General features: G+C 42.3%; 1 protein-coding gene across 1 annotated transcript; it reads right to left on the reverse strand.

The window, feature by feature from the left end:
- Positions 1 to 1,526: 1,526 nt before the first annotated feature.
- On the reverse strand, positions 1,527 to 15,462 carry LOC146008211 (keratin, type I cytoskeletal 47 kDa-like). The gene is made up of 8 exons (XM_083147282.1): positions 15,055 to 15,462; positions 9,794 to 9,876; positions 9,394 to 9,550; positions 4,667 to 4,828; positions 4,425 to 4,550; positions 2,954 to 3,171; positions 2,570 to 2,628; positions 1,527 to 1,627 (listed from the first exon to the last, which is right to left on the reverse strand). The coding sequence occupies exons 1-8, from the start codon at positions 15,460 to 15,462 to the stop codon at positions 1,527 to 1,529; spliced, it is 1,314 nt and encodes a 437-aa protein (XP_083003408.1).
- Between the last annotated feature and the right edge of the window lie 393 nt (positions 15,463 to 15,855).

Raw genomic sequence — 15,855 nt, forward strand, 5'->3', positions numbered from 1 at the left:
CTTGGATACCAATAGTGATGTGATGATTGACTAGTGTTAATGGGATAATTTTGTCCATCTGTCTTTTTAAAGATTATCTAAAAAAATGTCTTATATAATTCACTTTAACAAATTGTAGAGTGACTTTTACTATTTTACTCTAAGGTGGTGGTGGTACATACAGTGGAGCACTCTATATCTTTATATATATATATATATATATATATACTAGGTGATTCATCGCGCCCTATGGACGCTCTTCACACCGTCGTAAGGGGCTGCGCCCCCTTAATTTGTGAACGTTTGTATATGAGAAATATGGTTGGAATTGTATGAAAGATGCCCTGTATTGCAACTTGGGTATCCGCGAATTGCGGGAGGGGCGGTCGCGGGGGGTGCCGCAAATTGCGGGAGGGGGCGACGTGGGGGGGTGCCACGAATTGTGGGAGGGGGGGTTGCGGGGGGTGGGGGTGGTTGCTGTGAATTGCGGGAGGGGAGGGGTTGCAGAGAATCGTGGGAGGGGGGTGGCGGGGGGGGTGGGTTACCGCAAATTGCAGGAGGGGGGGTTGCGGGGGCAGGGGTTGCAGCGAATCGTGGGAGGGGGGTCGCGGGGCGGTGTTCCGCGAATCGCGGGAGGGGGGGTCACAGGGTGGGGTGCCGAGAATCGCGAGAGTGGGGGTCGCGGGGGGGGGGGGTGTGTGTGTGCCGTGAATCGTGGGAGTGGGGGTTGCGGGGGGGTGTGATGCGAATCGCCACAAGAAAAAATCAACACAGAAAGGTCAACACATGTAAATGTTGACATAAGTGTGGCACTTCATTGGTATCCATGTCGACACATGAGAATGAATATGAAAACATTAAAAAAATGAAAAATAAATCTTCAAAAACTTATGTCAACCTTTTTCATTGTCGACCATAGCCATGTCAGTGTTTTGCATGTGCCATTTAATCCTGGGGCTGCCGTGAATCGCGCGGGGGGGTGCCGCGAATTGCGGGAGGGGGGGTCGCGGGTGCAGCGGGAGGGCGGGGTTCACGGGGGTTCCGGTGGGGGGTTGCCGCGAATTGTGGGAGGGGGGGTCGCGGGGGGGGGGTGCCGGGGGGTGCTGCGAAACGCGGGAGGGGGGGAATGTGACGCGAAGCGCCACATGAAAAAATCAACACAGAAAGGTCAACACATGTAAATGTTGACATAAGTGTGGCACTTCATTGGTGTCCATGTCGACACATGACAATGAATATGAAAAATAAATCTTCAAAAACTCATGTCAACCTTTTTCATTGTCGACCATAGCCATGTCAGTATTTTTAGTATGCCATGCCACCCAGAACCTTAGTCCACCTGTGATATTTGATGTTTGAAACACATTGGGGATAGAAACTTCAGTTTGACATTCACGCATTGTTCTTTGGGTTGCATGGTAGATTGCAGAAAAAGATTTATTTAATCACATCTGATAAACTTCACAGCTCTTTCAATTTAAGTAATCAAAAATACATCTCCCTTAAGCCAACACCACAGCCTTCTGGCAACAAATTATTTTGTCTTTTTACTTGACTTGTACTTCAACCTCTTCAGTACTTGATGAGACAACCTTTCCATCCACAACTTCTTCAACAATGGTCTTAACCTTCCTGGTTCTGTTTGGATCTGAAAGTAAAATACAGATGAAATTAGATTTCAATAAGTATTCTTTTTTCTCTTGCTTATTTTATCTACAGTATGCTAATTTTAATAAGCAAAGTGATTATGTGTCCTTCCGCCAAGGAATATGAAAAAAGGTGACAGAAACATTCAATACCAAGTAAAATATGATGCTGCAGATATCAGATCTGGAGACTGATGTATTCCACAGATAGAGATGGATTTTCCTTGGATTTTAAATATTTACATTTATAAAATAATTATTTTATTTTCCTGTTTGAACTCTACTTGTTATGATATAACTAGTGGATGCGGGACCATTTGTCTACAACAAGAAGATAGACAGCCATTAGGTCGACACCATTTGTTTGACATGTCATTAGGTCGACATGCCATTAGGTCGACAGTGTCTAGGTCGACAGTCAAAAGGTCGACATGTTTTTTTCACTGTTTTTTGACCCACATGTCGACACAGTCGACATGGACACAGTTTGAAGTGAACCGCAGCCCCTCGCATCGCTCGCTTCACTCGCTATGCTTCAGGCACGGTGCCTCGCTGCGCTCGGCACACTATTATAATCTAACTCCACGCCCTAGTGGATGATAGGGCATGAAATACCGCCTGTCGGCACATGTCGGCTCAAAAAACAGTGAAAAAAACCATGTCGACCTTTTAACTGTCGACCTAGACACTGTCGACCTAATGGCAGTGTCGATCTAATGACATGTCGACCTAATGGTATGTCGACCTAAAAGCATGTCGACCTATTGAGTTGTCGAACTAATGGTGTCGACCTAATGGCTGTCTATCTTCTTGTAGACAAATAGTCCGGATACCATAACTAGTACCCCTGGAAATGTATGAGAATGATTAGGACTCTAAAAAAAAAAAGGATTTACATTCATATAGTTTATAGTTAGTTATCAACATCTATTAGATCAAGTTACCTTTTTTAGAGTCTACAGAAGATGGAGTCTTAATGGCTGAACTTCCTATTTCCAACACACTGCAGGAAAAAGTTTCATATCGTCAAAATCATTCATCATGTGTCAAAAGCTTTTAACATAGTTTCAAAGTTAGGTGGTGTGAGGAACGAGCTCTTGAAGAATACATAATGGATGAGTTTTTAGAAGCAGCACAAAAATGTAGGTAATGTCATACATGGTAGAGGGTGACAGAGGGTGATAATTTTGTAGCCACATCACAAACTCTGCTTTAAACCCTCAACCTACAAATGACACAAACACACTTTTACATGATTCTAATATTGCCTGGATTATTTATGCATAAGAGCCCAGCATCTTTCTGAATTTAGCTTTCTATATGCTTACGTTAGATTTCCCTCCAGCAGGCGGCGATATGTTTCAATCTCTTGCTCCAGTCTGGTCTTGATATCAAGAAGCTCTCTATATTCCTGGCTCTGGCGTTCCATGTCTGATCTGACCTGTATGAGCTGATCTTCTAGACCACTGATGTGAATCTGTAGCTGCTGAAGTTGTTGTCCATAGCGGCCTTCTGTCTCGCCCAATGTTTCTTCAAGGGATTTTTTCTAAATTGTGTCAAGAGTAAATTGTGATACATAAATATATGTTCTATTTTTCTCTAGTTAACACACACAACATATTATTACTGGATAATATATTTTTTACCTGTAGAAACTTTAACCATAACTATTATGCTTTTTTTATAGAGATGAACACTTTAGTAAAGCATTGTGATCACTACAGTTACTTTCTACAACTATACAGTCAATCATTTGTGTAAATATTAAGTCAGAGGTTCCCAAACTTTTTTTAATCACGGCACCCTAGAGTATCATAATATTTTTCAGGGCACCCCTAGGCCAAAGTTTGTTACCAAGAATAAAAAAAAAATGAAATAAGTTGTGCTTAAATGTCATCCTTAGGTCCAGTTATGTGGTGAGGAACACGATTCACTTCTATTTCCCCACAAATTTTATAATTCGAAGCCCCAAGCACTGATTTTGCCTGTTTCATTGGCCATAAATAATTTTAATTGGTTCTGGACCACCAACCTGAGGCACCCCTGCAAGTGTTCCGAGGCACCCCAGGGAGCCTAGGCGCACAGTTTGGGAACCACTGTATTAAGTATTTATGGTAAGTTGACTTAACCCCTTCCCGACATTTGACGTACATTTACGTCATGGTCGGGATGTACTTCCCGACACATGGCATAAATGTACGTCATGATGTCCCTGACAGCAGACATCTTCCCTCATTGCCCCCCCCCCCATCGGCGATCGTTGCGATTGGCTGTTCAAATGTGAACAGCCAATTGCAGCGTTTTATGAGTTATGTGTATAATTTTGACTCTGCTGCCCCCTAGTGTCCCAAAAAAATAAAAGGAGGTTGAAATAATGATTAAAACATAAAGTATACATATGGTCTATGTTAGTTATTAACTATTTTGAGTGGTATGATTATTTGTCTCACAAGCAGAAAATTTAACATTTTGCAAATTGCAAAATGTTCAATTTTTTTACGACATTTTGGTATTTTTTCACAAAAAAAAAGACTGTATCGACCAAAATTTACCACTAACTTAAAGTACAATGTGTCACGAGAAAACAATCTAAAAATCACTGGGATAAGTAAAAGCAATAAAAAGTTATCCCCACATAAAGTGATACATGTCAGATTTGAAAAAAAGGGCTCTGTCAGGAAGGCAAAAACAGGCTGCGGCGGTAAGGGGTTAATGGACATCACTTAAAATGTTGTTATGGTCATAATACTGAGGTAACAGATTACATGTTTATTTAGCAATTTAGTGTTTTTGGCTTACCATTACTAGTAGAGATTGGAGCTCAATCTCTAATCCTTGGAGGGTACGTCTGGTATCTGAGATTTCAGTCTTTTGTGTTTCCACTAGTTCCACACCAACTGAGATTTCCTGCCTTATCTCTTCACTCTGAAATGGTAAGCAATATCTTGTTTGTGTTTCTTCTGATATTCCTCTATAATATTAGCAATACTATATTCAGATTATAAGCACACAAATCAGTATGCCATGAGTAGTCATCTTACTTTTTTTTTGAACCATGCCTCTGCTTCTTTACGGTTCTTCTCAGCCAATATTTCATACTCTTCTCTCATGTCATTCAGACGCTTGGTGAGATCCACACCTGGAGCAGCATCCATGTTTACGGTAACTTCACCAGTAGCACTTTTCCTTGCATTTCTCACCTCCTATAGAAGGATACAGATAAAGTTGTTCAATGTTTAAACAAAATAAATAATTTCCATATAAACTGACTGACAGAGGCTTGTTTGACAATTATTAGAAGCATTATATTCTATTCAGTCTGTAGTAGACTAGCAATACATTGACATGCCAGACATTGCTGCTCTTTCTAATTTTATTTTCCTGATCATTTATGTAGTAGGCATTCCTTATTGTAAATACATGTGACAGAAAGTTAATACTTTATGAATTATACTTGATTAAATGACTGCATGAACAATGGCCTCCACATTTATATATTCTATGTTGCATTTATTGGCCGTATTCGGACCTGATCACAGGACACATTTGTTCTCAAAATGGACAAAACCATGTGCACTGCAGGTGGGGCAGATGAAACATACGCAGACAGACAGTTAGATTTGGGTGAGTTATTTTGTTTCTGTGCAGGATAAATAGTGGCTGCTTTCTTTTTACACTGCAATTGATATTTGTATTTGAACACAACCCAAAACTAACTCTCTCTGCACATGTTAGATCTGCCCCACCTGCAGTGCAGCATGGTTTTGTAAATTTTGAGAACAAATTTGCCCTGCGATCAGGTCTGAATTAGGCCCTATGGCTTTTCAACAACCCCTGGAGATTTTGGAACCATAATGAGACATGGATGTGTGATGAGTAAATTAGATTGTGATAAGAATTTAGACATTTAGTTTATCATCAAGGACAAGTATAAGATTGAATGTTCAAAAAAGATGCCCAAAGCCTTTCTCAAGCCAGAGACTGGTGAAAATGTGTATTATAGTGCAATCTATGGTAGATTATAATTTATAAGTACAGTATTCATCCAATATGTGAGGAGTTTAATGCTAAAAAAATGCAAAATTATGCACTTGGGACTCAAAAACCCAAAGGCTCAATATAGTATCAAGGGTACTATAATGGAAACTACTGAGGAGGAAAGAGATCTAGGAGTCACTATTTCAAGTGACTTAAAGGCAGAAAAGCAATGTAGCAAAGCAATGAGGAAAGCTAGTCAGATGCTTGGTTGCATAGGGAGAGGAATCAATAGCAGAAAAAAATACGTAATAATGCCACTTTATAGGTCATTGGTACGACCTCATCTGGAATACTGTGTCCAGTTCTGGAGACCATATCTTCAGAAGGATATAAATACATTGGAGAGTGAAGGGCAACTAAAATGGTGCATGTCCTACATCACAAAACTTACCTCGATAGACTAAAAGTTCTACATGCATAGTTTGGAGCAGAGAAGGGAAAGGGGGGGCATGATAGAAATCTTCAAATATATCAAGGGTTTTAACATAGTACAGGAGTGAAATTTTCTTCAAAGGAAAACAAGTAATAAAACACGAGGACATGCACTGAAACTGGAGGGAGGTAGGTTCAGGGGAAATGTTAGAAAGAATTACTTCACAGAAAGGGTAGTGGATAAGTGGAATAGCCTCCCATCAGAGGTGGTAGAGGCTAAGACAGTAGAACATTTTAAACATGCTTGGGATAGGCATATGAATATCCTTACAAAGAAATAAGGATTAAAAAGGGTTGAGTTTACCTAAAGGGTAAAAAGAGGGGCAGACTAGATGGGCCAAATGGTTCTTATCTGCCGTAAAATTCTATGTTTCTATGTTTCTATGATTATACACCTGCATCCATTTTTGAAAGCTAATACTTTAGTTTGACAATCAAAACCTTTCAAGCAGTTTCATTGATCATATTTTTTCTCTAATTTGTAAGTATTTTGATGAGGCAGTTATAAATACAAATCATAAAATTATAAAATCATGACTTGTAGTTATAAAAGGCAAGCATTTGGGGGGTTTCAATCCCAAGTCTGACTGTCGGCATGTCCCGACAGCCATGACCTTGGCCCATTTTCGTTTTGCTCACCTGCATATCGTTTTCGGCAAATAACTGTACAGTTCAGTACGGATGGTGTAATGGTTAGCATTACTGCTTCTCAGCACCGAGGTCATGGGTTCAATTCCCACCATGGCCCTAACTGTGCAGAGTTTGTATATTCTCCCCGAACTTGCGTGGGTTTCCTCCGGGTGCTCTGGTTTCCTCCCACAATCCAAAAATATACTGGTGGGTTAATTGGCTCCCAAAAAACGAACCCTAGAATGTCTGTGTGTACGTGTACATGTTGTAGGGAATATAGCTTGTAAGCGCGCCCGCCTTACCACCCACATGCTTGTCCCCTTACCTGCTGGCTTCTCACAGTGCAGTTTCCTGCAATACAAGCCTTCTTTCTGACCATTGCACAGGTAGGAGCCAGTTCACTTTTTTTCTGTACTGTCTTTAGTTATAATGGGGTCCATTGTATTTGGATTACTGTGCGGGGAAGTGTGTTTGACTGACTACTGTGGGCGCCACTGCGGTCATACTACTGTCTAAGTCTGTTTGCACTACTGTGGTGACACTGTTGACTGTTGTTTAAACACTGCGATAGCTACTGTGTGTTTATGTGTGTGTTTGTTTTTCCTGTGGGGATTTGATGGTGTGCCACGAGTTGAAAAAGATTGAAAATCACTGTATTAGGGTGTCAAACTAGACATCAGTGTCATATAAGTTTTATAGGCGGGAGATTCCTTAAAGGTGAGCTATGTCACTCAGGTGGTCATTAACCTAGAGGACAACATCTGAGATACAGAGGTGAGGCCTTCTATAGTCATGAAGAAAATTTCTTTATCCAATGGGATATAGGCAGTTGTATGGAAGTTCTTCAAAAACAAGATGTGGTAGCCCTAGCTGCATTCATGCTGAAGGTCTCTATGCCAGTCTTTTATGAAAGAAGGAGCTGGAAAGCAAAAGCTTGTCAAACTAATTTGGTATAGCTGTGAGATTAGATATCTAGATGTGGAGTCAGATAAGCATAAGTTTTCAAAGGCAGTAGGCTTCCATCATACAGTTCACATTGGTGAAGAAGCAATAAAATGTCTTAAGTGTAGGTAAGCCAAAAAGCAAGTAGAGTGTAGGTCAAAGGTCAGAGTCAGTTCAGTAAAGGAATGGAGACCAGTAGGATTTATCAGGAGTGACAATCTTGTAATACTTGCCTTAGACCATGCGGATAGAGAGAGTGGAGTGAGAACGTTAATTCAGAGTGAAATCCAAGTGAAATAATAAGGACGTTGGCAAGGAAAATCTCGGGCTAAAGGTTGGGAAATATTTATACTTATTCCAACAGTGCAAAGTTGGGTCTAGACTCAGGTGTTTGAGACGTGGGATTTTAAGGAGCCATGGGAGTATATGAGAGTGAGTGTTGGCAGTGGAACCCACGATCAGTGGCCATTGTTTATAAGCAGGGCAACGTGACATTTCTATAATTCTTGCAAGATGTGTTGCATGGAAATAACTGATAAAATGTGGGAGCTGTAAACCGACATTTCTGCATCTTCTAATTAAAATTGATTTAGCCAGCCTATAACCTGTTGTACCCCAGACAAATTGACCCACCACGGCCTGAAGCTCCCTAAACAAAAGGCATCAGTTATGGCAATGGTTAGTGCCTGAAGAAGGTACAGGACCTTTTATAGTGTTAATTCTACCCAACAAGGATAATCTGAGAACTGACCCCTTATTAAAATAAATCTTAATTTTATGTCGTAAAGAATGAGCAAAAGTCTATATAAGCCAGCAACATCAAAGGACAAAAGAACCCCTAAATATCTGAAATGCATAGGGTGCCAAATAAATGAAATGAATCCATGGATCCCCTCTATCACCTGTGGTAGGGTAGAAGTGTTAAATGCAATAGATTTAGTGTATTTTATCTTAAAATTGGAGAGGGTGTTAAACCTACTGAATTCAGACATAAGTGCTTGGAGTGAGATAAAGGGGCCCAAAATTGTGGCTAGAAGATCATTGGCATATAGTGCCAATTTGTTGTCATGAGATCCCACCCTTATGCCATGGATGTCTTGGTTGGCTCTAATTGCTCTGGCAGAGCACAAAGATGAGTGGAGAGAGAGTACAACCCGGTCTCATCCCATTTTTAATTTCAAATGGATTGTAGAAGATTCCGTTAACTCTAACCTTTTCTGCAGGGGAGCTATATGATGCCAGTGTATGCCAAAGACAAGTAGAACCCAGACCTAAATGGCTAAGGACACCCTCTATGAAATGCCAATCAACTCTGTTGAAGGCCTCCTCAGCATCGGTGGATAGGAAGACCACAAGGGAGGGTCCAGAAGGGGCAGCATGAGTGAATAAACCACATTTTTCGATAGCCAATTTAAAAGAATGATAAAAAATAGCCATTTTCTTTTTTAATAATTTATACATTTCCTAAGTAGTATAGCTTACATGGGCAGTATGGACATTTCTTCTCCATTCAAGATATCATATGATAAAGTACAGAGACAATATTTAGCAGTTACTGGTACATTTTGCATTTCAGGCTCTTAGTACCAAAACAAGCCAAGTGCCTTCCCCAGACAAGTGCCGCCCCTAGGCACATGCCTAATTGCCTAATAGGACATTCAACACTGATTTTGTTCTTTCAACAATGTTACTGTATTTACTTAATAAAGCATAAGCTAGTTCTTACCTCGGCATGGTTCTTCTTCATGAAGGCAAGCTCTTCAGACAAGCCCTCAATTTGAATCTCCAGATCTGCTCTAGACAGGGTCAATTCATCAAGGACTCTGCGTAAGCCATTGATGTCAGCCTCCACATTGTGGCGGAGACCCAGCTCATTTTCGTACCTTAGAGTGGAAGGAGAGAAAGGTATATTATAATAAAAAATAAAACAATAAACACACTGGACATATTAAATGCTGCAAGAGTGTATTTCAACCGAACTTAGACGAGGTCTTAATTTATCAAAATAATCTACTGTATTTTATGGCACGTTTTTAATAGTTAGCAAAGCCTTTTAGATTAGAATCCTTTCTAAAAGTCATTAAATAATTAAGTATCTTTGACAATAAATACAGTATGTAGCTTACTTCAGCCTGAAGTCATCAGCAGCCAATCTGGCATTGTCAATTTGCAGAACAACTCGAGAGTTTTCAATAGTAGCAGCCAGGATCTGTAAGATGGAAAAAATGTAAAACAGCTGATTTGTGTAACATGTATGCAGTAGTTATGTATAGCTTTGTATTCATGCTGGAAAAGTCCATGTGATGTTCTGTATACTGTTTCAGTGTACAATATCTTCATGTTTTAGGATACAACCTATAACTGTTCCCACTTTATGTAGATAATTCATAAGAATGATAGACTCAGAATACAATTTCAGCTCAGCTGGATGAAAACTTTTTACACCACAAACTAATTTATAAAGTATAATATATGAATATAGGTACATTCAATCAGGGTCCTAACTAGGTTACCTTGCCCTCAGTGCATCTGCAATATAGGTGCACCACTGGCACACACCCTCCTACCCTATCAGCGCTACACACAGTGATAGGGCGTGCCCCCCCCCCCCATGCTGCACTGTGTTTCCAAACCACGTGCTGAGCAGAGCTCTGAGTCTAGGGAGCAGAGGGGAAGCATCGAGATGATGCTGATCGGGGCTAACCGCTGTATCCTAGACTCGGCGCTCTACTCAGCAGGCAGCACTGTGACCGGACCTGTGATTAAGTGAGGATCTGCTGGCTGTCAAACAGTGCAGGTTCAGAAGGGACATACTGTCAGGAGAGCAGCAGGAACACACGTGGGCACTGGAATGTAACCCATCACAAGGAGAGGAAATGTGACACGGGCAGGGAGGAGCAGGGGCATGGCTGACACTGGGGGAGGGCTGGCACTGGATAAGGAGGACAGGATGGACACTGGGGGACACTACTCCTGTGGGTATTATGCAGTGTGTCTTCCTATACCCGGTACAGTGTGCCTAATGGTGCCATTCATGGAGCGTTATTCCCATACAATGCGATGCGTGCTAGCGTGCACATCACATCGTACAGCACAAGTCTGTACTTTTTGTACTAGATTGCATCACATCTAGGACAACACTCATGCTGCTGTAGCGTATTGCATGCTTTTTGTACTAGATGCAATGCAATCTAGTTCAAAAAGTACTGAGCACATCATTCCATGGATGGGCATCTTACGGGGTTCTACCTGGCACATTAGGGCAGATGTATTAAGCCTTAACAAGAGATAAATGCAAGGGTGATAAGGAGAGATAAACGTCCAGCCAATCAGCTCCTTACTGACTTTTTTCAAACACAGCCTGTAACATGTAGCAGTTAGCAGGTGATTGGCTGGACGTTTATCTCTCCTTATCACCCCTGCATTTATCTCTTGTTAAAGCTTAATACATCTGCCCCATGGTGTCTAAGGAGCTGTACCTTGCACAGTGTGTCTAAGGGGCTATACCTGGCACAATGGGGCAGATGTATTAAGCCTTAACAAGAAATAAATGCAAGGGTGAAAAGGATAGATAAACGTCCAGCCAATCACCTGCTACAGTAACCGACTTTTTTCAAACTGTGGGGCAGATGTATTAAGCCTGGAGAAGAGATAAACTGGAGATAAAGTGGAGATAAAGTGAAAGGAGATAAAGCACCAGCCAATTAACTGTGTTTAAAAATGACAGTTGGGAGTTGATTGGCTGGTACTTTAGCTCCTTTTACCTTATCTCCACTTTATCTCCAGTTTATCTCTTCTCCAGGCTTAATACATCTGCCCCACAGGCTGTAACATGGCAGTTAGCAGGTGATTGGCTGGGCGTTTATCTCTCCTTATCACCCATTTATTTATCTCTTGTTAAAGCTTAATACATCTGCCCCAGTGTGTCTAAGGGGCTGTACCTTGCGCAGTATGTCTAATGCCCCTTTCCCACTGCAGCCTTAAAACGGTATATTGACGATTTTTGAGGGCAAAATACCGTTTAAGGCTGCAGTGGGAAAGCGCCAGAGTTGAAATACCGTTTAAAGTTAAATGGTATTTCAACCCGTTTTTAAAGCAGGGTTTTAAACGGTAATCTACCGTTTAAGAGGCAATGGAAATGCATCTTAAACGGTTTTACCAGCAGATGCAGCGAGGATGGCTCATATTTGAGCCATCATCGCTGAATGTGTATACAGCAGCCGGGCTGAAAGATGCGCGGCTTTCAGTCCAGCTGTCTGCTCCCTCCCTTGCCACCCCCCTCCCCGCCCGCAGCGTCATATACTCACCGCTGCTCACCGGCGCCGTCCCGCTGTCGCTCACCAGCGCCGTCCCGCTGTCGCTCACCGGCGCCGTCCCGCTGTCGCTCACCGCCCGGCAGTCCTGCTCCCCCGCCCGGCCACACAAGCTGGGCGCTCCGCCCCTCCCGGCCTGCTCGCCCCGCCCCCCCGCCTGCTGAACACGGAGACCTGCTCGCCCCCCCCCCCCCGCTGAACACGGAGACCTGCTGAACACGGAGATTATTTATCAGCCAGTAATATATACATTGCTGGCACAGGCCAGCAATGTATATATTATTGGTACCACTGCACACCAATGATTAATTATCAGCCAGTAATATATACATTGCTGGCACAGGCCAGCAATGTATATATTACTAGCACCACTGCACACCAATGCTGTAAAAACGTTTTGAAGAGCTAAAACGTTTTACCTGCAATGGGAATGGTACTTAAATGGCATTTAAAACTGTAATCTGCTGCAGTGGGAATGCTAAATACCGTTTAAGATTACCTGTAACTTAAAATGGGTCTGCAGTGGGAAAGCAGCATTAGGTGGTTGTACTTAGGCAGTGTGTATAAGTGACATAATGTGAATATCTGACACTACTGTTTGGCCTAATATAAATTTGTACTATTATGTGGCCACACTCTTCCCCATGAAGCCACACCCTTAAAAAATTGCCACAGCATCAAAATGTCTAGTTATGGCACTGCATACTGTACAATGAAATATTTATATCACATTATATATATTCATCAATTAGCTTTAAAACATTATGAATGATAGTTTTATCGGTACTTGTTTCCTAGCACGGCCACAATCGTATGGATCGTGTACCTTTAAGTTAAGGTACACGATCCATACGATGGACCCGATTTCCTTTGAAATCAGGTCCATTTGGCCGGCTAGGACAAAATATCGGGGGCATTGCGTCGGTCGGGACCGTTAACAATGGTCCCGACGCGACCGACGCGATGCCCCCGATTTCCCCATAGACTTCAATGTTAAAAAATATTTTAACATTGAAATCGTGTCGGGAAAGGTAAAATATCGGGGGCATCGCGTCGGTCGGGACCATTAACAATGGTCCCGACGCGATGCCCCCGATTTTTCCATAGGCTTCAATGTAAAAATATTTTTTAACACTGAAATAGTGAAAAAATGTGAAAAATGTGAAATGGGCCAATATGACCCATTTCACATTATAGATGTCCCCGTCGTCACCCCACGATAGACGCCAACCCGAAGCGTGGCGAGCGCAGCGAGCCCGCGAGGGGTGGCGGTGCGCGTCCTCCGACCTTTTCATTCCCCTACTATCCACGTCGGCGTGGAGTTGAGAATAGAATAGTGTGGCGAGCGCAGCGAGCCACCGAGCCCGAAGCGTGGCGAGCGCAGCGAGCCCCGCGAGGGGACGCGTATAACTTCACAGGTATACGCGTCCCCTCGCGGGGCTCGCTGCGCTCGCCACGCTTCGGGCTTGGTGGCTCGCTGCGCTCGCCACACTATTCTATTCTCAACTCAACGCTGACGTGGATAGTAGGGGAATGAAAAGGTCGGAGGACGCGCACCGCCGCCCCTCGCGGGCTCGCTGCGCTCGCCACGCTTCGGGTTGGCGTCTATCGTGGGGTGGGGTGTACGCCGTTAAATTTGGGGGGGTTGGGAATATTTTACATTGAATCCAATGTAAAATCGGGTCCCAGGGACCCGATTTACATTTCATAAAAAAAAAAAATCGGGTCCAAAATCGGTCGGTCGCGTCGATCGCATCGCATGCGACCAAATCGCATGCGATGCGATCGACCCGATTTTTCCGACACGACCACCCCGATGTAAATCGGTGTGGCCGTGCTAGGAAACAAGTACCGTTTTATCAGACATAATTTAACTTTGACTAATTATTTGTTTCATGGGTACTTGTTTCCTAGCAGGGCGCCTAGTACGCTGTAAGCGTACAGGTCTATTCTCCATAGTAAAATCGCATTGTGCGATGCGATTTTTTTATGTAATTTATTTACTGTTCTGTTGACCCCAGGGGATCGCATCGCGCCTCCCGCAAAATCGCATGAGATCGCATGCAATTTTATAGGGTGCGATGCCATGGCATTAGCTATACACTTGTATGAAATACAATGATGTTTCACTGACCCCCCCACTATCAGCGCCACCCCAAAACATAGAGAGTGCAGTGAAACGCGTCCTCCCGACCTTTTCATACCCCCACTATCCACGTCAGCGTGGAGTTGATTTTATTTGGTGTTCCGCGTCCGCTCGCCACGCTTCGGGCTTGGTGGCTCGCTGCGATTGCCACACTATATAAAATCAACTCCACGCCGACGTGGATAGTGGGGGTATGAAAACGTCGGGAGGATGCTAGGAAACAAGTACCGTTTCATGTTATAGCTTTAAATAATTGATATAGCTAATAATGTTCCCCTCCTTCAGTTGTACAGTGTTTGTTTCTATTCCTAATGCATTCTAAAATATTGTGTAACTTTTGTGTGAGTCCAGAAAGCAAAGGCCAAATGTAATAGGGTGTGAGAATCAGCAAGTAAGAGATTTTGGGATAATTTTCCCATTTTTTTTAAAGAGAAATCATTTACACTGATAAAAAAAAAAAAAAAAAAGATTGATTTTGGCATGTAAATGATTGCCGCGTTAATAAATGGGAATATTCTCCAAAAATCTTTCACTTTCCGATTCTCTTACCCTGTTACATTTGTCCATATAACCGAAACCTAGCATTTTATATCCAGCTTCCAAATGTATCACATATTAATTTGTAGATTTTGTATTTATCATACAGATGTAACAAAGCTCATCTTACACTTTTCCACCGGCAATGTGAGGCAGTGGTTATCGTATCCCACCGTGACTAGTTTGTGTGTTTTTGCGCTATGCATTCCTATGGAAGTGGCAAATGAGTCACCTGGCAAATGAGTTAAGATCAGCATGGACACATATGTATTTGTATGATTTGTATAGTTATCACCTTTACCATATATTGATTTGTACAGTATACAGTATAGTAAATACTAATTTAATTTTGTTATTTAAAAAACATTTAAAATTATGTACAGAACTTTACCTTCCTTCTCAAGTCATCGATGGTCTTATAGTAATGCTTGTAATCTATGCCTGCTGTAGATTCTGAATTCTTAGCTTGTTTTTCATACCATTCTCTGATCTTAGTCTCCAGGTCAGTATTGGAAGCCTCCAGTGCCCTCACTTTATCCAGGTAAGAGGCTAGACGGTTATTGAGGTTTTGCATTGACTGTTTCTCGCTTCCAGCAGTGCCACCAAAACCACTAGATACACCCCCACCAAAACCAGCAGCAGAGAATAAGGAATACCCACCACCAGCTGCACCACTATTACTGCTAGCAGAATAACCACTTCCAGCACCATAACCTGCGCCGCCTCCATAGCTGCTACCCCCAAGCCCTCTTGAGCTTGATATTTCATAGGATGAGCTTCTAGTAGAGTAATTAGCCATGGTGATGTTATGGTGGAGTCCCTCTGACCCAGACAAGTGTGGATACAGAGAATAGAGGTTCTATTTATATGGGTTATAGTGGGAGTTTCAGTTTTAACATCCTTTCATAGAAAACAAAATCTGGTCAACACCTGTTTAACTGCTATAGCGATGACCGATTTATTTACCCCTATAGAAGTTATGCAGCCCTCATGCTATTTATTATACGTTGGCTAGAAACTGGGAGAGGCACATTCTTTTTTCTGTGGAAGCTTATTCCACATTCTTTCTCACCTTGCCTTGTTCTTCCTTGTATCCAACTTACAGTTTTCTGTCACCTTAGGTACTTTAAATCATGCAAAGAAGAGGCCTCACCATTAAATCTTTAACTCTACTACTTTGCAGATGAACTTA

The sequence above is a fragment of the Crinia signifera genome, chromosome 6, assembly GCF_055691185.1.
Source record: "Crinia signifera chromosome 6, ASM5569118v1, whole genome shotgun sequence".
Taxonomy (NCBI): Eukaryota; Metazoa; Chordata; class Amphibia; order Anura; family Myobatrachidae; genus Crinia; species Crinia signifera.